The sequence below is a fragment of the Furipterus horrens genome, unplaced genomic scaffold (assembly GCF_987537825.1).
Source record: "Furipterus horrens unplaced genomic scaffold, mFurHor1.1.pri manual_scaffold_7, whole genome shotgun sequence".
NCBI classification, from domain to species: domain Eukaryota; kingdom Metazoa; phylum Chordata; class Mammalia; order Chiroptera; family Furipteridae; genus Furipterus; species Furipterus horrens.
In genome coordinates this window covers 92977606-92999930 of record NW_028327177.1, presented here as the reverse complement: position 1 = coordinate 92999930, position 22325 = coordinate 92977606, and the positions used below count along the sequence as shown (strand labels likewise).

General features: G+C 35.6%; 1 protein-coding gene across 34 annotated transcripts in view; it reads left to right on the top strand.

The window, feature by feature from the left end:
* Positions 1-17091, top strand: part of SLMAP (sarcolemma associated protein) — a 163771-nt gene extending 146680 nt beyond the window's left edge. For 16 of the 34 annotated variants that reach the window (XM_090283959.1, XM_090283963.1, XM_090283952.1 and 13 more), the window contains 7 exons: positions 81-203; positions 1329-1403; positions 3475-3795; positions 4521-4638; positions 7680-7851; positions 11684-11818; positions 15238-17091. In XM_090283959.1, the coding sequence (XP_090140085.1) occupies positions 81-203; positions 1329-1403; positions 3475-3795; positions 4521-4638; positions 7680-7851; positions 11684-11818; positions 15238-15330 (1037 nt within the window). In that variant the 3' untranslated portion in view covers positions 15331-17091. Of the gene's footprint in view, positions 1-80; positions 204-1328; positions 1404-3474; positions 3796-4520; positions 4639-7679; positions 7852-11683; positions 11819-13768; positions 13859-15237 lie in introns of all 34 variants that reach the window. The other 18 variants (XM_090283962.1, XM_090283956.1, XM_090283966.1 and 15 more) reach the window with 3 other exon arrangements.
* Positions 17092-22325: the final 5234 nt, after the last annotated feature.

Genomic DNA, 22325 nt, shown 5'->3' with positions numbered 1-22325 from the left:
AAAGCGGTTGCTGATCTTTGGTTGTAGAGATTATATTGTGATACTAACTGTTGCTTTTAAAATAAACATATTTTTGTCAGATGATTTGCAGGGTGCACAGTCAGAAATTGAGGCAAAACAAGAAATTCAGCATCTTCGCAAGGAATTGATTGAAGCCCAGGAGCTAGCTAGAGCAAGTAAACAAAAATGCTTTGAACTTCAAGGTGAGATCAAGATTACTTTGATTTTTTAAGGGATGTGGAGGCCACATGGTATAACTTAATGGCCCCAAACTTGGAGTCCAGAGGCATGGTGTCTTGTTCCAGATCCACAATTTTATTGGATTTGTGATCTTGGAACATTCACTTAACCTTTCTGAACTTTTGTTTCAAATCAATAAAACGGGGAGAGTTCAGTTGCTCTACTTCCTTCACATTATTGTTGTGAACATCAAGAAAGACCTCTACCAATGAAAGATCTTAATAATCACATAATGAATATAACAAAAGGAAAAAATATAAATGTATATAAATTTCTAAGTTTTAGTTCCCTTAATGTTAGCTACTCAGTATAAGATAAGGAGATTTATAGTTATCAGTAAATGGGAGGAATCAGGCTAGGTTAAGGCATATAATTTAGAGTGCCAACTGTCTCTTTCCTAGTAGCTCACTTAACTGTAGTGTCATAGGCCACTGGAGTCTGTGCTGTTGCCCTGGAGCGTACATTGCTATATCATTCACAGTAACTACCTGTTTGCAGGCAATTAATACCATAGAAAGTCTTAGAATGAGGAGAAAGTGAATGGCCTCTAGAGTCCTCATGTTCTATTAAGACGGCCTTCCTGACCAGGAGGCAAATTCTCAGGGAGAAATTACCACTTCCTTCCTTTTCTGCTTCTTGAAGAAATTAGAGTTGGTATTCACTTAACTTGACTCTTTGGAGGGTCCAGGCTAATTTGTTTAATTATAATGAAAAAATCTTCAGCAAAGATCAGTTATTTAGTCAGTACTTACTATGTACTTGGTAGTACACATGAAGATTTTAAGTTTGGTTTTTTTAAGCTCAAAATGCTAATAATTAACAGCTCTCAAAAATGCTTCTCGTGAGGAATAGCACATATTATCTATAATCTAGAAAACTCTGCTGTTCAATTGAATAGATTTATTACTACTGTTTTGTGCTCCTACAATGTTTAAACTGTCTAACTGCTAGTACTTATGATACTTACTGTCTAACTTTTGTTTTCTTCAATAAGCTTTAGGGGGTAATTTTAAAGAAATTTCCAGCTGCCCAGTTCTGAATACTTTAATTAACTCACAAAATTAGATGTACTGTGTTTTACTTTTCAGCTCTTTTGGAAGAAGAAAGAAAAGCTTATCGAAATCAAGTTGAGGAATCCACTAAACAAATACAAGTTCTTCAAGGTATGGAACACTCCAGAGGTATATGAGATTGTCTTTAGTGATTCAAACGGAATGGAAAATAGGAGTGCAGAGGATTCCCACTTTTTCTGGCTTTCATTCTTCCCTATAACTGGTGAGCTTTTTTTTTAAAGAAGATATGAGGGAAGATTCCCCTTTACTCCAATAATAGATATTTGAAGTGGGAAGAGCAGGGGCTGAAGGTACGGTTTTGGTAAGGTTGTTACTTTTTGAGTCATTGTAACAAGTTAGTTTGAGCTGCTCTATGCATCACCACTTTTAGCTTGTTGGTAGCATTATTGCTAATGTTTATATCACACTTGACATTGCAATAAAAATTATATACCACATAAAATAGTATAATGGTTCCTGTACTAACTTCAGTGGTAAAGGCTGCTTTTCACAATTCTTGTTTAGTGGACTATTGTGGGGTCATTAAAGAAATGACAGAAAGACCCCTGCTTGTCAAGGGTTTTCTTTGAACCAGAAGTGCTAGTACTGAGACTATCATTATGAGATACTCCAGGATTAATTTGCCTTCATTGTCAAAGAGGGAGCCAATGTAATTTTTAAATTTTAGTTTGAGAGATAGCGTAAAAAGAAATTAAATAGACAAGTAATCTCGCTTCAGAAGAAATGAGGAATCATCATGTGAGGCCTGTGATATTTACCCTAAAATATCCCAGAGAAAAACCAGTCTTTGGGGTTTTTTTTTTTTAAGTGTGATATTTGAGTTTTTAAAATTTTTAAATTTTATTGTGGTCAAATTAGAATTTCTGGTGTAGGTTGTATGTCTTTTAAGTTGAAAATTCTTTAAATACTTATTATAGTTTAATGCTATTATTCATTAATTTATATAAATCTTATTTGAATCTATATTGCCATCTTATATTGTATATGGGCAATTTTCCATAAAGGGACTTAGTGCTGCCTTTTATCTTAAAGATGTTTTACTTGGGCATTATTGATTGCCCTCTAATGCCAGCATGTGTATTTCAGGATTTAATCCACAAATCCATGGTCATATTATCTCTGCCCATTGTGTCTGTTCAGATTTTGAATCTGTTATTCTCTGAGTGCTTCCTACAAACTTAAAAGGCCTAATGTTTTCTTTAATATTTATTTATGGAGCAATCTCCTCCTCTCCCAGCCTTAAATCCTTTTAATTATTCTTTTCTTCTACCTAAGGAACTTTTTGTATCTATAATGTTTTTTTGTAATTGTAACCAAAACTAGTATCCTAGTCCTGAACCAAATATTATTTTATACAGATTACTTCTAGTTACATCATGAGGACATATGACCAGAATGTTTTAAAATGTACGTCTTTGATTAGGCAGTGTTCATTAATTTTATGAATTCAGTCAATTTATTGCTTACCCTGCTATTATTAGGGATAAGAGCATGCATGAGATGTACAATCTAGTGGAAAAGATAAACAAGCAAATAAATATGTAATGTGACATTAAATAAAGGCAGGGTAAATAGCTTGAGAGTGACAGAGCTTTTTTTAGGTAAGTCATCAGAGAAGGTTTCTTTAAGGCATTAATATTTGAACAGAAAATTGAGTCAAGAACCTTAAAGATTTTTCTAATGCTTACCATTTGACCAAGCAATTCTATGTCTAGGAATTCACCCAAAGAAAAAAATTAAGATTGTGTTATGAGCAATATTATTTATAGAAATTAAAAATTAAATTGCCTACAATGTCTAAAAGGATCCATCAAAAAAAGTTACAACAGGATTGAGAGCACTACATATATTATGAGTCCTCCCTATTTTGTTTTCATATGTGTATAAATGCATAGAAAATACCTAGAAGAATAAGTACCAAATATTAGAAGCTATTTTCTCTCTGTGGGGGAAATAAACATTACTTTGGTTTTTTTCTCTTTGTGTTTCTGTATTTTCACATTTTCTGCATTAAACATAGATTTTGCTTGTACAATTTAGTCAAAAGCAATAAACCACTGTGACAGCCTGGGCTGTGTAGTGACTACAGTCCCATGTGGACTGTTCTTTTATTCCTGATTGCTATGGACTAAGAAAATGATAGAGAAATATACTTTTGTAGCCCAACTGCAGAGGTTACACATCAATATTGAGGATATTCGGGAGGAGAAGGACAGTGAAATCACAAGCACTCGAGATGAATTGCTTAGTGCCCGAGATGAAATTTTGCTTCTTCATCAAGCAGCAGAAAAGGCTGCCTCTGAGCGAGACACTGACATTGCTTCTTTGCATGAAGAGCTCAAGAAGGTGCGAGGTGAGCTTGAGCGGTGGCGGAAAGCAGCGTCTGAATATGAGAAAGAAGTCACGAGCCTGCAAAACAGTTTTCAGCTTCGCTGTCAACAGTGTGAGGACCAGCAGAAAGAAGAAGCAACAAGGCTACAAGGTGGATGTGTATTTTACATAAAGCTCTTAACTCGATGATGATAACGTTATAACTTGTAAAAATTAACCAGTCAGGCTATTTTTCTCTTTGATAGCGATTGGTTGTACAAAGCAGTATCTTCTACTGGGGCTATGAACATTCTTCAGGTTTGCAATCTCTAGAATAAACTAAATATTTTTATAATTAAGTACTATTAAAAATGATTTGTGTTATAAAAGTGAAGTGGGGCCCTGGTCAGGTGGCTCAGCTGGTTGGAGCATCATCCTATAAACCAAAAGGTTGCGAGTGTGCTCCCCATTCAGGACACATACCCAGGTTTCAGGTTCAGTCCCAGATGGGGCACGTATAGGAGGCAACCAATAGATGTTTCTCTCTCTCTCTCTCCCTCTCTCTCTCTCTCTCTCTCTCTCTCTCTCTCTCTCTCTCCCTCTCCCTCTCCCTCTCCCTTTCTTCCTCCCTCTTTCCCTCCTCTCTCTCTCAAACCAATAAACATACCATCAGGTAAGGATTTTAAAAAATGAAGTGGGGGGATAAAAAGTTCAAGGTAATGGGACTTCCCTGAGGTATAGATGCAGAGTAATAGGAATCTAAGAATAGGCATATAAAATCTACATGTTTTAAGGGGGAAAATGTGTGGTGTTCTGTGAAATTCTTCCCTTTATTCTCTGAATTATTATGGGAAGTTATGTTCCTATATTAACAAATATGTTTTGGGATTCTTTTAGGTGAACTAGAGAAGTTGAAAAAGGAAAGGAAAGTATTGGAAACTGAATGCCATTCTCTAAAAAAGGAAAATGTTTTGCTATCATCAGAACTGCAGCGGCAAGAAAAAGAATTGCACAAGTATGCAAGAACTCTTTTTTTAGCTTCAAAATATTTGTTTATCTTAGAATTTTATCTGAATTTAATTTTTATATTTAAATATATTTTTAGAGCAAAATGTTTAGCCAGACTTATATTGGTATTTGGCAGGTTAACCATGCTAAATGAATACTTTAGCATACTTTCCTACCACCACCACCATCATACCCATTCTTCCTTTTTGGTGTACTCATGGAATGCAGATTCATTAAATACACCATCCTCTGAAAAAAATTCCTAAACAAACAGCAAAGATCTATAATTAGTGATTGAACTTGTCCTACATTTCAAATATGAGATTTGCTTTTCTTTCACACCAATGATCCCTTCTTTTAATAAGGGTGATCAGGAAATGACTATAATAAAAAATTTATTTTCACCCTGGCTTGTGTGACTCAGTGGATTGAGCACCAGCCTGCGAACCGACGAGTCACTGGTTCAATTCCAGTCTGGGCATGTGCCTGGGTTGTGGGCCAGGTCCCCGGCTTGGGGTTGGGGGCATGCAAGAGGCAACCGATAGTTTCTCTTGCATATCAGTGTTTCTCTGCCTCTCTTTCTCCCTCCCTTCACTTGTTTCTAAAAATAAATAAATAAAATCTTTTATAAAAAGAAAGAAAAGGTAGGGGAGAAAGAATTTATTCTACTGAAAGCTACAAATTCAGCTTGAATTTCAAATAGGGTTATACAAAGAGTAATAATATATAAAAGATCAAGAATTCTCTAATCAGTTAACTCCTTCTAACATCCAGTACCTTACATGCACACCAATGAGTGCAATAGATTTATTTCACCAAATTTAATGAAGTCCTGTCTTCCCACAAACACTTGTTGCAGAGTTCAGAATTTATTTTTTCCTTAAAAATTTGATCTGCTCTATGTTTTTATTTAAACATTGTGTGTATTTTTATTCAGAATATGAAAGTAGTACCTGTTTATTTTTGAAGTCAATCTTGATCCCTTTCCTTCTCCCCAGTACACCAAAAGTGGCAATAACGTTACTCTCTTGCTAGTCTTGTAGTTACACTCATCAAGAGCATTAAGATTAGCAAAAACTCAGCGATCAACGTCAGGCCCCGTATGAAACAAGCTCTGCGGAAAAACAATAAAGAAACGACCAGATATATGAGAAATTAGTAAGCCTCATTATGTGCTTAAAAGATAAAGAGAGTTGTCATATTGATTATATATTTGAAAAAAATTAAGAACTAGTTGAAGAAACAAGATGTGCCGATTTATTCTTCTTACAGTACCGTTTGCTCTCAGTATCTACACAGCACTTCCCTCTCTTTCAGTGTCATGTCTTTACGTAGTCTTTTCCCACATTTATTGTATTACTTTTTGAATGTTTAGAGATAATTAATAATAATAAAAAAATACAACAAATATTTGTTTAGACCATGTAAAAGTTTGTAAAAGCAATTCCAAAATATGAACAGGACAAAATAAAGGCCCCAAACACAACACATTTAGGCAAATTGTTTGGTATAAAATACGTGTAAGGTGATGCAGACACTCAGGTTCTTCATATTTGGAATACACTGGATATTAGTGAATTTATTTAGCTTGGTATTCTAACAAGAAATAACTGATGTTATCAGTATTGATTATCTTAAATTATTCTTATTGTGGAATTATTGATATTTTAAAGATTTCAAGCTTGATCCCTCATTTTTGACAAGTGATTAATTGGAATTTGACAGACTGTTAAATACTACTTTTTTACTTTAAATTTTGTATAAGTGGTTAAAGTAAGCCAACAAACTTCTTATGAGTTAGAAGCATATGGTGTAAAAACATTACGTCCCAGAGGGTGGAATATATGGTTAAATTGTCTGCCTAAACTCACATAAACTATTTAAGAAAAATTAATTCTGTTTGTTAAACTTTTCTGGTTTAAAAGTTCTCTATTAAGTTTATTTGGTAAGCATACTTGTATTTAGAAACTAGTCTTTATTTATAGGTTCTTTTCCGCCATTTAGTTTGGAGCTATATTGGCCTGACATCAGACCCGCCCCTAAGAATCTGCCTAGCATACAATCAAAATGTGATTTATACTCCATAGTACCTCAGTTACCATATTGAATCTGAGTCTTATGATTCCCTTCTGAGAGACATTAAACTGTCATTTTGAAAACTTTATCCTCCTTTAGCTATTTCAGTTGTATATAGGAACCAAATTCTTTAATACAATTACACTATACAGGTCCTTTGTTCTCTTTTGTATGTGATGTAGAGGAAATGAATAAAGAATTTCTACTTATGCCTATCAAGCTGTTTTCCACGTGTGTAAATCAGGGGATTTTTAAAACAAGTTCTAAAATAATCATAGAATTTAAGTCAGAAATTGAGTTCAGTCTTCTTGTTTGACACTGGAGAGCACTGAGACTCTCCTTGTGTTATTTGCATCTATGTGACATGGTGCCTGGCACAGATCTAAGAGCACAATTAACACTCAAAGAATGATATTGCACCAGTTAAATGACTTGCTTAACATCCCACAAGTAAATAGTGGCAGAAGTGAGGTCTAGAACCCAGCCTCCTGGTTCTTTGTCCTGTGGTTCTCCCGAGTTTGGTGTGTCTTCTCATTTGAGTAGGTTTATCTTTACTTGAGTTGGCAGTGGCTTCTAAACTTTGTTTCTGGCCCCAACCTGTCTGTCAAGGACTTAAACTTATAAGAAGAGTTGAAATACATGCTCTTCTTTCCTGTAGAACACCTGCACTGAATCTTTTTATGATAGTTAATATAACATGATATAACAAAACATAGTGACCTCCTACTTGTTTTTTAAATTTCAACCTTTGTGTATATTTGATTATCTGAAAATAGGACAGAGCTTTAAACTTACTTGCGTTTTTTAGTGTTTTAGTGCTTTTTACTTATTGAAGAGATCTTATTCTTTTTTATACTTTTCTTTCCTCCCCTGGAATCCAATCTATCCACCTTAGTGAAATATATAAGGAATTTGACTTCCTGCTATACCTAGTTTCTACATGAATAACTCTTGTCAATTTTTATTTTACAGTTCTCAAAAGCAGAGTTTAGAGCTTACCAGTGATCTCAGCATCCTTCAGATGACTAGGAAAGAGCTTGAGAATCAAATGGGATCCTTGAAAGAACAGCATCTTCGGGATTCAACTGATTTAAAAACTCTTCTCAGTAAGGCTGAAAACCAAGCAAAGGATGTACAGAAAGAGGTAAAGTGAAAAGACATTATGAACCCAGTTATGGTTGGACTTAAAGTCAAAAGCAAATCAGATATCCATGCTAGTTAGAAATAAAGTCACATCACCTATCACAAAGTTGATACTTGGAACATCTGTGCTTGGTGATTTCTAGTTGTATATCATGGTCCAGATATAGAGAATTCATCTGTAGGGTTTGACCTCAAAAATATAAATATACAAAATTACATTAAAAATTTTTCTGTACTGGTTAGTTGACTTGTATGGTAAGCCCTTTGTAAGAGATCACTCAAGTCATTGTTTCTCTTTCAAAGACAATATCTTATTAACTTAAAATACTTTGGAAAGCAAAGGGGGGCCACTCCATAATGCTATTTAAACCCCTCAGGTGAAACTAGTTTGAAAAGTTACTTAAAATTTACCTCATAGCCAGCCAGCCAAACACATGTTCTGTGACCTTTTACTTTCTTCCGACCGCCCCCATTCCATTTTCCCCATCTTCCCAAATATGCATGCTCCCTTTTCATGTCATTTTGCCTAAAACCTTGACTTGGTGGCTTTTTTAAAAATCATGTTGAAAATGGTGAGGGTTGACTTTTGGAACAGAGACCTCAGCTAGCCTCTTCCTGAGCAAAGCCTTGAAGTTGACAATGGGGTGGTAAGAGCTGTGTCCAGTCCTCCCAGCCTTTTACTACTCCCTGAGTTGACTCCTGACCAGCTCTGGGGTTGGAGAAGGCAGATACATCTTGATCTACTTACTGGTCAGGGTCTATCCCAGTTGTAGACTCTCTTAAAGTATTCATTATAAATAGAAGGAAGTTGAAGACAATTCTTTGTCTTTAATAATGAATTTTCCCAAAATTGTTTTTAGAATATCTGTTTAATCAATGAAGTTTTTCTTTGCACTTTCCTTTCCCTGTACTATCTGAACTTGAAAATGATGATTGTTCTGTCTTCATGTTTGTTCCTAAAGAAAATAACCTGTAACATATGTGACCATATTGATTTTGTAATATGTTCATTTTTATCCTCTTGCCAAGAATATGTGTTTGGAGAGACATCTCATTTTATTTAGTTGGAACACAAATTTTGTGCCAAAGTAAATATCCTAGTATTTAATACTGTAAGCACTTTGTGTTCTTCCAGTCCATATCCCATAACTCTTTCAAAATCTGGGAAGAATGCTGTGGTTGGAAGATGATTCTGTTGTATGTTACTATGAATGCATTACTGTTTTGTTGCATTATTTGTTTGCCTGTTTTTGATCACCGAGCCATCAGTGGGAAATGCTTTAACTGTTTTCACAAATGCCAGTGGCATGTTGTCACAGTATCTAAATTGTTGATAGAGTTTGGATTGCATTAAATGCAGCATATTTAAAAATATGTCTGTTCTTCTCAATATGTTTCTTTTCTATTTTCTTGTTCAGTGTTTTCCATTGTGAAGTGATGTGTAGTCATCACACTCCTTTGTAATGTGAAATTGCTTCTCTTTCCGTTTGTTGTAATGTCAACTATTGGATATTAGTCTGCAACTAAAATGTTCTTTAATGAGGTGCTTATGTCTGTGTAATCCACTGCAAATGAATTACTATCTTTTATTAATGCACATATATTCCCTTTCAATATTTCCCCTTTGTTCTCCTTTCTCTCATGGAGTCATGCTTAATGTGCATAATATCATCATTATGTATCTTCAGCACTGTAAACGCTAAAATATTACCAGCTGATAAGCAAGGTTATTTATGAAGAAAACCGAAGGTGTTGGTAATATTGTGTGGTATTTCCCTTTTAATCAGAACTGAGCTTGTTTCTCACCTCTGGGTTAGAAAACAAGGTGGAACAAAAATAATATGCAAGAGAGGTGTGAAATTAAGACTGCAGAAGGTGATCTTTGTTCCTACAATTAAATTTTTAAAAATGGCAGCTTTTATTTGAACATTTAACCAAGAAAAATACTTGAGAACAGTAAATTTTAATCCTTAGTATTATGAGAAAAATAGTGGTATATAATCTTTATATTTGACCTAAGAAGGCATCTATATATTTTAATTTAGTAGGAATATCTAGGAATTAGTAATACATTGAACACACAAGTCACCCTGCAAAGACTGACTCAGGAAAGTTGTTTGGCTTCACCATCTTGTCCTAAGGCCAGAGTTCTTCTCACCAATTTCACATGCTGAGGGGAAACAGCCAGGTCTTCCTGAATGAGCTGCCTTCCTATCATTTTTTTTTCCAGAACAGAGAAATGATTAAATGCTTTGGTGTAAAGGGCAAGCTGGATGTGAGAATGGTGGAAAGGGAAAGTAAGGGAATATTTAGGTCAGTAAAGCACTTTTGACTTATTCTTTATTACTCAACTGTTAAAAATCGGATTATTGAGAATTGATGGTGTTCTAGGGTGCAGAGACTAGTCTAAGTACACTAAATTTGCCTTGGCAGCCTACTCATAACCTTCTGCGTTCTGGAAAGAAGTCCACAGACCCCACAAAAAAAAAGCTGTCATAAAGTCCACTAATCTTACTCCTTAATTCATTCTCTGGCATACTATATGGACTTGTTCTGGGAACATGGGAGGCTCCTTTCATATTTTACCTCCTTTTCTGTACCCATATCTTTCTTCCCTTTTCCTGGTAACTTCTCTGCTGAACCTAATCCACCTTCCTCCACCTCTGCTGACTAATGTTTTTATACATTGCATCCTTAGTATTTACCTTTGGAGTGTATAATGATAAGCTCCTAGGTCCTGAACTTGCATTATTTAGAAGCACCATATCAAGGTGTGTCCTTTATTGAAGAATTTCTAGGATACAGGCAGAAAGGAACTGGAAACTTTCCAGCCTCAGGGGCTATGTTTAGGGAAGAGAAGGAATCTTCCTGGTATAGCAGACCCATCATGGCATAGTTATTTTATACTCAGCCCTTGTCTTTCTTTCTTTCTTCCTTCTGACACCTTCAGAGATGGCAATGGGGCAGCGGAGGCCGAGACAAAGGCAGCAGAACAGTCTTTGTTCTTTGACTGGGAGCCCAGCTTGCATGTAAGATGCAATATCTAGAAGTGAAACCAGTCTAGAATTTCTGCCTTCAGGGGCATCGTTTCTCACTGACCTTACCTATGTTCGAAGGATAGCTAGTGCATCTAAGGATAACCAAATTATGTACAGTGAACTGTTTCCTAGAGCAGGGAGTAGCATGTTTCACTATACAAAAATGTCTATCAGAAACACATTTTTAAAGATTATTTTAAATCGATACTTATAAGTTTAAGTTGAGAGATAGAAATGTCCTCAGTCATAATTATTGGTACCTTAGACACATTGCTTTATTTGCCTAGAAATTCCACTTATCCAGAACATTTTAATAACCTATGATGCTGGATAAAGGAAGGGCTAATGGGAATTAATACTTTCTAATTTAAGACTAAAATAGCTTGGCTGAAATTGCTTACCAGGATGTAAACTTTTACTTTCTAACTTTGCCGTTTAATTAAGCTGTGGAGTTTTTCTTCACTTGTTTTCTTTTGTTCAGTTTGAAATTTTACTTTTCTCCTCTAACTCAGTGGAAAAAGTGATCCTTTATATTAGAAACAGATGACACAATGGTGACTTCTTTCAATTTTTTTTTTTTTTTAACTTCAGAGCCCGAACATTCTTACATAGAATCAAGTTAACATTAAAGACTTCTTATTATTAGTGCAAATGATTCCTGCCCTTCTTAAAACAAAAAGGCTTGACTTTGGTGTTGCAGGTGACTTAATAGGGTCTGGTATATAAGCCTGACTAGAACCATAACTTCATGCCCATTTAAGTTGAGTCTGCACACTCTTTTTTCTTTGCCTTTAGTATGAAAAGACACAGACTGTACTCTCAGAACTGAAGTTGAAGTTTGAAATGACTGAGCAGGAAAAACAATCAATCACAGATGAGCTCAAACAATGTAAAGACAACCTGAAGCTGCTCCGAGAGAAAGGAAATAATGTAAGTCTTTGCAAACTTGGCTTAGCTTTGATTGAGAGGCAGGTGAGAGCCCTAAAATTGATTCTTCAGAGGCTTTTATTACTGATTTGAGAAACTAAAGCCTGTGGTGTCCATGAACTAAACTGTTCATTATGAAATGCCAAGATGGAATCATTGTGTTGTCAAATTTTTTATTTAAGAAGTTGCCTCTTTAACCTGTACACCTAGAAGAACCTGGAGAAAAGAGCCTTGTTTGCAAAAGAATAATTACCCAAGAACTGTCAGCTTTTCCAATGAATCTGAAGTTCTGTCATTAAAGCGTCATCTGGCTCTTATTTGTCCCCTGCTGGGAGATGAAGCATTATATCACCAGAGACCCACCTAAGAAACAGTAGTTCATGTTGACTCTCTAGCATTTGGCTGTATCCAAAAATCAAAACCTAATTATGGTTTTTATATTATACAAATAATTTTCTCACTAAGGCACATTTCTAAAAAACTTAGTGTCTTTTTGGCCTCCTGTAAATGTTAGGAAATATTGGTGAGTAAGGGTGTGCGTGTGTGTGTGTGTGTAATTGGAACATTTTTGGTATAAACTGAGCTTAATAATATTAATTTGTTTTTCATTTGCTAGAAATGCAGATAGTCTCTAAAAATAAGTGTTATATAAGAGAAAAAAAGAAGAAAAATCAATGTTATGTTATATGTTTTGGTGATCATTGCCTTTGTGGGACCTAACTGGTGGATGACGTTCATTGTGGTTGGTTGTGCTCTGACTTATTTCAATCCTTTGTCATGGCTTGGACACTGCAGTGGGCATGAGTCACATGCTTCCCACAGAGGAAGGCACTCTGCTTAACTTGCAGCACACGTTAAAAAGAGTGATGTTGCATGGCCATCACAGGATGCTCGTGAGTTTGTCCAACTGTCCTTTGCTAGAGAAAGTCTAGTTTTTTTAGAAAATAAAAGCTTGTTGCTTAGCAAGAAGCCTTTTAGAAGTTGATAAATTGGGTCTGGAAGCTTTATGCTAAGGAAAAATGGGTTGCATTTATTTTGAAAATGTAGATTACAGAACTCTTCTAAAATCAGATCATAAAGTTTGATTCCAAGTTTGGTTACTCCTCTCTTTTATGTTAATTTATATCCTTCTGAGTTGGCATTTCAGTCTCCCTTCTACTGAATTAACCTATGAAGACATCTAGCATAATCGGAATGGATCCTTTGTACCATTTAGAACCTTTTTAAAAGTAACCTTGCTATCTATAGTTGTACAAATAATTTACCTTAAGGGTGAATTTTATTTTTCATGATATTGGACTTGTGGTACTAAAACATTACTATGTAATAATATTCATTGTGGTAATTTAATATAATTTATTATATTCAGTAATATAACTGAAAGCCCTGAGACTTGGCTGCCTAGCTCTCTCCGTTTATCATACATTGTGTCAGATCTCTTGCTTGGCTTAGAAAGCACACACCATGGGGCATTTATTTTTATGCTTTAAAGAAATACCATCTCAGGCAAAAGAGTTTTGGTTTTTAAAAAAGGTTTTGATAGAGAGATAAAGTAAATTTTAGCCATTTCCAATTTACTTATTGTGAAATAATTAATTCTAAGTATGGAACAAAAGTAATGTACTATCTATCAAGCAGCATATCAGTTGCTGAGGTATTTTCATTGCTCTTTCTTAACGTACTGCATTTCATTAGGATGTTAGGAACACCCACATGGCCCATTTGCTCCAGCTGTTCCGTTTAGACTGGTAGTTTGTCAACTTACATACCACAGTCCATCATTCTGGATTGTATTAGATGTCTTTAAAATGTTTGAGTCAGTGTAAAACCTTAGTGCTATTACTTCTATTAACCTCAATCTTTCTACCCTTCCTCACACCCCTTTTGGGTCTAAATCATCTTATCTGATTTTTTATAGCATAAAATGATTTTAATATCCCTTCCCTTCTTTAGCCTTCCATATTACAACCCGTCCCAGCCGTATTCATCGGCCTATTCCTGGCTTTCCTGTTTTGGTGTTTCGGTCCATTGTGGTAGAGAAAGGTACAAGCACTACTGTTGAGTCCTTGTCTGTTTGTCCCCGTCACCTGTTTGTGCCATATTTGTAATATAATGCATGGCAAAACCACACAGGTATTTTTTTACCTGAAGCAAACCCTTCATTTAGTATGCCATGTATTGTGTCACGTGAATGAACTGAACAATCAACTAATCATATAACATTTTGTCTTGTTTCCTTTGTAGTAATGCTAACCATGAATTAATTCCAATCTAACCAGTTGTTAATATTCTGCCTTTAACTGAGTCTTTGTTTGTCTCTAGCAAACTGGAGTAAACTATGAATTTCTGCAATACTAGTACCCCTTCCCAATTATATTTTTAATCAAATTTTAATGAGAAATGAAGAGTTTGCCTGTTTGAGGTTTTCAGCCAGCTTTCTTTCCCCTCCTCCCTTACCTCTTCTTTTTCCATAGTGTAGAGTTTCTTTGTTCCAACGCTTGCCTATACTTACACTGTGGCTATGAAGATGAAAAAGGATGAGATTAGCATAATGGACCGTTGGCTCACAATCTCAACGCCAATGTGCATTTACTTAGGAGAGTAAACCTATCCCATATCTTTCTGAGCCCTGTTCTGCAACATTAGAAAATTTCCTTAAAGCCAAATTTCTCAATAAGAACACTAGTAAAAATAAAACTATCAATCAAAAGCAAGTTGATATTATTAAGCCCTGTGAAAGTTAACAGGAAACAGCCCATCCATGCTTGCCTCCAACAGGCATGCATGCTAGTAGACCATATGAGATAATCACATGACATTATTACAATGGACATGGTCTTTACCAAAAGTATCAGATGTGCAGAGTCCCTAAGTAGTACCTCCCCATCTTGAACCCCATCTGATATTGTCTTATGTGGTTTCAAATTAGAGGATCAAAGCTTAGACCATTTTCTTTCTATCACCTTACCCACCAGCCTTTTGTATAAAACCACCCTACGATCTGAGTCTGGTTTTTATCAAGAAATAAACATTTTAGGCAGAAATATACTCCAGACATCTGTGTACATCAGTTAGTTGTAATATGTGGGTACTGGAGTAAATAAAGCAGGCTGAGCCCAGAGGGTTTCTTAGAAGTCACTATTACGTTTCAGCTGTAACAAAATGGAAAACTGCACAGGACTTGCCTGAGATGTATCAGGCTTCTACACAGTGGTCCTTTAAAAGAGTTCCTGCTATTATGGCTCTCCTTACACCTGCACTCCCTCACCTTTATTTCTTTTCTTTTTGCATTTTATTCTTATGCAAAGATAAGGTTTATTCTAATATTCTAAGTATTCAGGACTCTCTGGAACCCAAGGGGTTAATAGGTATGAAAAGAGAGGGGAGAATGTGTTATTGACTCTTGGTTTCTTTCCACACAGAAACCCTGGCCCTGGATGCCCATGTTGGCTGCCCTGGTTGCAGTAACAGCCATCGTGCTGTATGTGCCAGGTCTGGCCAGAGCTTCTCCATGAGAGTGTTTCTTGAGTCCGTACACCGCCCTCCCTCTAGAAGCTGGCATCACACTCATGCTGGGGACAAACAGAACCATTTTCTTCCTTTTTACCTCTTAAAACAGCAGAAGTGCAAGAATACAGCTGTAGGGTCATTGCTTTAAATTATATAAAATGTGTCGGTCTATAAAGAGAATGTAAAATTGTGACTTTATTGTAAGCAATAACTTGCTTGCAATTTTTTCATGTAATTTTTAAATTAGTATGTTGGGATTCTGAGTATTATGGTGGCCTAAAGTAGGCTTCTTGGTACACCAAATTATTTATAACATTAAATTTATGGGTATTTTACTGAATTCTAATGGCCAGATAACTCATTTTTCTGATTCGATAACTACCCAAACCAAACAACTGATACATACATGGGAAGAGAGGCCCTGTGTGCTCAGTGCCTATCAGTTTGAAATATATACATATATATATATTTTTTACATATTTACGCCATTTTTACTTATTATAAAACCACTGAGCTATTGGGAACAAGACTTACAGACAACTCTTTGCGTGCATTTCTTTTTTTTTTTTTTTTAGGAGAAATAATGCACTTGGAAAATATTCTGTTCTAGTGATAATTTGGGGAATTTGTGCACGCTTGTTCAGCCTTAATGTGACTTAATGATGTAGAGGACATCAACTTTGAAAAACTTTCCATGAGAGTGTGTATTTTCTTGAGCAAACTGAAGTATTCCTGGGAGCAAAAACAGAGTAATTATATAACTTCAATGTGCAGTAAACCAAACTGTTGAGTCAATTGGAATGTAATTTATTAAACCTCATGTATATAAAGAGATATTTTCTTTAAAAGTTACTTTTTCATATACAACATTTTAGGAAGCATGATTTTTTTTCTATCATCTCTTCCTCCAAAGCATGTTTAATGAAGAAAGAATATCTCTTTAAATAAGCTTTTACTGACTTAATTTGATTATGATATTTCAAAGCTAATTCATGTTCAAGGTAAACTGTTGTTACCTATCAGCAGATTTCCTGGTTGGGTATGCAAATGGTTGTTTTCTTTTAATTGTTAATTGGGGTGTTCTGTTAATGAGAAGCACTATTCCCAAGACTAATAGTGTTCTGTGCACAGTGAAGCACCTAAACACTGCTTGATTTTATAAATTTAAAACACAGAAGTGGTTTTGTGCAGCACCACAGTTATGTCAATAAAGTTTATTTAGATCATAGAATATCCTAAAGTATCTCATAGAAATTTTTCAGCCAATGATGACTGGGAGGGAATGTCAGTGAACTGGCTCAAATGTTCTGTGGCAATCCACAGGACTAGCCAAATGTTGAAATAGAAGTTTAGGATATAATTTGCCTTGTGATGTTTGGCAGTCATTGTTTATACTTTAAAGGTTATATTTTAAGCTATTTGGGATTTGCTGTTGGGAGGATCACTAGATTTATGGAGGAATTAGTCACAGATGACTGTAGAAAATGCCGTCATATGTAGTTCATTTCATCATTCTCTGTTGCAGGAAGCCACTCCACCACAGAATGCTAATATGCCAGTGGTACCCAGTACCTCTTGTATATAGGTTATTGCAAATATTGTTCTGAAATGCTTAACTTCAGAATTACATTTTTTAAAGTAAATAATTGTTTTAAATCTATTTTGTAAAGATATAAAATACAATAGAATTTCTGGAGTACAGATTAAACTATTTGCACTAACACACGTGATGTGCATGATTTAATAAAATAACTTTACTCTCCCTATGCATTTTTGAGTTGGATATCATTGAAATTTTTAGTGCTGACTCTACTATTGAATTGTTAATAAGCCTTTTCTTTAAATGACTCTTTGTGCAACATATATATGTTTGGTGTTCTGTGGGCTTTAAAAGAAAACACTGAGCTGTTTCCTCCAGGTTTTATTAGCCTTTTATTTAACTTACTGCTCTAATTTTTTTCCCTCTTTTACTGTGGTTATTGCTAAAACATGACTCACTTGCCAGACAAGTCTTTATGTAAAGTCTAGTATCAATATTTACTTTATTTAAATTGAATAAATGGGTTTTTGTAGTTACTGCCCCTTTTTCTTAAGCATATAAGGAAGCCTATTCATAAGCAATACCTTCAGCTTTGTTTAGTTCACTTCCAGGTTAAATAAAGAGTAGGATTATTCACTGGTAGTGATAGAACCATTAAGAAATTGTAATCACAGCAGTTAAGAATTGAACAACCCTATAATGATACATTTAAGAATTATTCAAAGACACTACATGGCTGGATCAGAAAACGAAAAGAATGTGATGTTGAAGCTAAACAGAACCAAACTGGCATCCTGACTTTACCTTTTATTGGCTGTATTGCCCTGGGCGAATCATTTATCTTCTCTGAGTCTCCATTTCCTCCTTTATAAAATGGAGAGAATAGCATCTATATTTTTAGTGATTATGAAAATTAAATAACATAATGTATGTGAACTGTCATTGGAATGCCAACTGAGTGTTTAATGAGAATGTCTTACTAGAAAAAATACTGCAAATATTTAAGTTAGGTGAACCATTACAGCTATTTAACATGAATTGATTGACTCAAATGTTAAGACTTTCTCTGTGTGTGAATGAGATATAACTGCCAAGTAATGAATCCAAAGAAGGCATCCTCACTTAGATCTGTCCCCATCATAGTTGTGTCTTTGGAAAGTAAAATGCTTAGTTTGATAATGAGCCAATTGCCTGCAACAGGAATGCCTGTTGTAGCTGCCTTCAGAGCTACTTTGAACAGTCAGAGGCTTCCAACCAAAAATAATATTGCCTAGTTTGATCTCTACTTAACTTGACCCCCAGTAACTTTTTGCTGCTTCCAGTGATTATATCTACTATCAAAAAGATGGAAACCTGCTACTAAAAAGGAAAAAACTGCATACAAACTGCATAAAACAATTGCATTAAACATGTATAGCCTTGCTCCAAAAAATTTTATTTTTGGAAATTTATTCTGAGGACATAATTGTGTGCACAAAATTTAAACTAACATTTAGTGTAGCATTTTTTCTATACTAGTGATGGGTAAATAACCTAAATATCCAGCAATGGGTCATGGGTTAAATTAATATTGCCGTTCTAGATTACTATGCTTGGAAAGTATGTGGGGGAGATATTCATACTATGTTTTAAGTAAAAGAACATCCAGTGTGGAATAACCCTGGTTTTATAAAGAAATAATGTAGACATACAGGATATGTTCATAGCAAGAGGATTCAAAAAGATTTATACTCAGCCTCCAGTAGTGCTTCTGTCTCTGTGATTGTAGGTCAGTTCTCCTTTTATAATTTCTGATATATTTTTAGTAGTAAATATATGTTGCTTTTGTAAATTTTTAAAAAGCTACTCAATTTTGCTTTGAATTAGAAACAAAAAGAATATTGCAGAATTCCAAATTGGTTTCCATAACTGAATAAGTAACTTATCAAAGTATTTACATCTAAGGGGGCTAATGTTCATTTGCGCTTAGTAATTATGTTGTTTATTTATAAAAAAACAGTCTTATAATTTTAAACATGGTTTGTATGCATGTATATAGAATTAGAATGTTGGAGGTCTTAGCAATCCATTCTCACATTTTTTGCCTATCAGGGAAAAAGTCCAGATAACTTTTTACTCGAAGTCAGAATGATAGTTATAAAGTTGAGGAATAAGGTGATTATTATTATTATTATTATTATTATTATTATTAGCCACTGCACATTGTCTCCAGGCTTCAGTGGTTTTATATCCATTCATTTAGCAAATACTCAGTCCCTACCGTCATAGAGCTTTTGGTGTAGAGAGGAAATATAGGCAAGAAAGCTGTCAATTACAGTAGAGTGAAATAGAGGAAGACGCAAGACTAGCCTGTGGAACCACAGAAGAGGGGTGCATTCTTTCTCACCTTCAGCCACCTGCGATCTAAGTGAGACTGGGCTGCCAGAGCCAGAGGTGAGTTTTCCTTCTAGTGAGCCTGGGGAATGGGGCTCGTTTCTCTCAACCTCTCTCTCTCTCTCTCTCTCTCTCTCTCTCTCTCTCTCTCTCTCTCTCTCTCTCTCTAAATTTTAAGTTTATTTAAACAACAACACATTTGACTTAAAGGAAAACTCTCTAGAACTTTCTTTTTTTTTTTGTCCTCACCCGAGGACATGCTTAGAGAGAGGGAAAGGAAGAGGGAGAGAGAGGGAGAGAAACATCAGTCGTTTGCCTCTCATTTGTGCCCCGACCAGGGACCTAACCCGCAACCTAGGCTTGTGCACTGGCCAGAAATTGAAACCACAACCTTTTGGTTTATGGGGCAACACTCCACCCAACTGAGCCACACTGGCCAGGGCTAGGATTCACTTCTTTTAGAGTAAATTTATCCCTACTTAAAGAAAGATTGTTCTACGTGTAACAGCTATGTATGAAAAAGTTATAAAACTGTCCTTGGTGTTACAGTGACAAATGAAAACATTTAAATTTTCCAATTGAGCAAGATATGCGAGGATTTTTATGTTCTTTTTTTGTTAAAAATGATAAGAGCTGAATGAGCATGCCACTAATGGAGAAAGGAGTATTTTCACAGAACCAGTATTTTTTCCCATCTCATCTCCATTTGATGTTTATTAAAGCATACCATTGGGCCCTGGCCTGTTGACTCAGAGCATATACCTCGTTTGCAGGTTTGAGACCAGCTCAGGGCACATCAATCTTTCTCTCTCCTCCCTCCCTCCCTTCATCTCTAAAATCAGTGGAAGAGAAACATATCCTCAGGTGAGAATTTTTTTTAATGTTTTAATACCATCGGCCATTTAGATTTCAAAAATGCAAGATACTTGTGCACATACATCAGTTACTTAATGTACAATAAAGAAATCGGGAAAACGATAAATGAAAGAAAACTATACTGTAGTAGTCAGGATGTGTGGAACCAAACTGCAGTTTTATAATTGAGAATGCCTTCTTGGTCCAGAGGAACCGAGTTCTGGAGTAAAATAGCAGGTTCCCCTTTTCACAGACACCTGTCTGCTGCTGAAACATCAATTGTACCTTCATCCTCCACGTCCAACTGTGCAGGTGTGTCTGTTTCATTGATTGGCTGACTGTCAGTTTGGAATCTGATCTGCCTTACTGACAAACTCTTGTGGTTCACAGTAGGCTTTCATTAGTTTACTAAGTGATGTACACCTTTTAACCTTACCCTGCATCCCAGAACCATCCTGCACGACCACCTTCAAATTAATGATTGTAGTTCTCAGTCTTGACTCCTTCCTTGGGCTTTTCATTGACCATGAAAAGGGCCCGAGTCTCCTCAGCTGCTGCTTCACAGAAGAGGTACCAGGTCCACACCAAACATAAGCAGCACTGGGAGCAGCAGAAGAAGCAGGTGACCAGGACTGGTTTCTCTTGAAGTAACTGGTTTTGCAAATCATTAAGATCTGAGATTGATTTTCTTAGAAAAGGCATTGTGATTAGAAAGCATTTTTAAAGCTTTATGTACTGTCTTGGAGTTTTGCCTTGTTAAATGGTTTGAACTGTACCCTACAAGTAACAAGTAACTAGTGAAGGTTCGAGGGTTTTTGTTCGTTTGTTTTTATTTTGTTTTGGTTTTTTGTTTGTGTTTTAGCCAGGGAAGTGCCTTAGCCAGACTGGCTCTTTGGAAGAAATCTCCCATTGGTGGGCTGGATTATGAGTTGGATGGAGCCAGCAACCCCTTACACAGAGAAGCAAGTGCTCACTGTATCTTACGGCATGTGTTTCCAGTGCTGCTCCTTCAGTAGATTAAGCAGTTGTATATTTCTTCCTAAAGATTAATCATGGTTCATCTCAGATCTTATGATTGTTACTCTGTTGTACAAGGACACTGAGAGAAAACCAGTGAAAAACACAAGAGCAGAATAAATAAAAGCAAAAGGGACGTGGGGATGAGGGAGTAAGGAACTGGTTATGTTCCTACTGCCTACAGCTGCTGTTCATTTCATCTTTTCCTTTTGACCTCTTGAATTGGCCAGAGTGTATCTAGATAGCCAAATTTCACTTCGAGATTTAAACTTCAACTTTATGACATTATACCCAAGAGGGTTTCTTTATCCTAAATTTTTATGTATTTATTTGTCCCATCATCTTGTTCCATATAGAATTTGAAGCAGGCATGCCTGCTTAGACAACATTTCTTTCCCTCTTAAAAGACAGGGATCCATTCCTGCTAAGCTGAGACTTTTTCTCCAGGTGGGTTCTTCACCCAGTCAAGTAAGGGGCACCAAAGGCACTAAAAACTTTGACCATTTCCACTTCTTGAAAAACGGGTTTGGTTTATGCTATATGTTACTTCACTGTTCATAAAATCTTTGTGTAGTTATGCTATTCAGGTTTGGGTCGAAATCTTGCTCTGAGATAGTTAGCCTATGCTTACTTAACTGCCCCATCACAGACACACTCCACCTCTCCTCATAACTAACTTTCAAAGAGTTAATGTGTTTGGGGTCTTTTTAACCAACTTCTTATTTTCCTTAAAAAGTCGTTGTATATAGAGCTGATCATATTTTCTTCTGCAAACTAAATTTGATAGTTTTAAAACTGAACATTCTAATTTAGCACTTCGTGTAGCTAATAAAATAACATTTTTAAAAAGTCTATGGGGTTTCTTTCTGGCATCGGATGTTTCCCTCTCTCCCCTCCCCTTCCCTCTCTCTAAAAATAAATAAATAAATTATTGTTTTAAATCAATGGAAAGAGTTTATTGTCATGCGACTTTAGCAAAAAAAAAAAAAAAAACAACTTTATATTTTAAATACTTGAGCCAAAAATTAGGTGATGGATTATATGTGTGCTATGTCCATATAAAGGCTTTTTATTCAGTGAAAGTGAGTGAATACTGTGAGAGCACCTTGAGTAAGTAGAACTTTCTGCGTGCCCAAGTTGTTTATCTTTGAACTCCTAAAATGCATTTATTTTTCTGGTCTCATTTTATAGCGAAGTCCTCAAAACCTGTTGTTT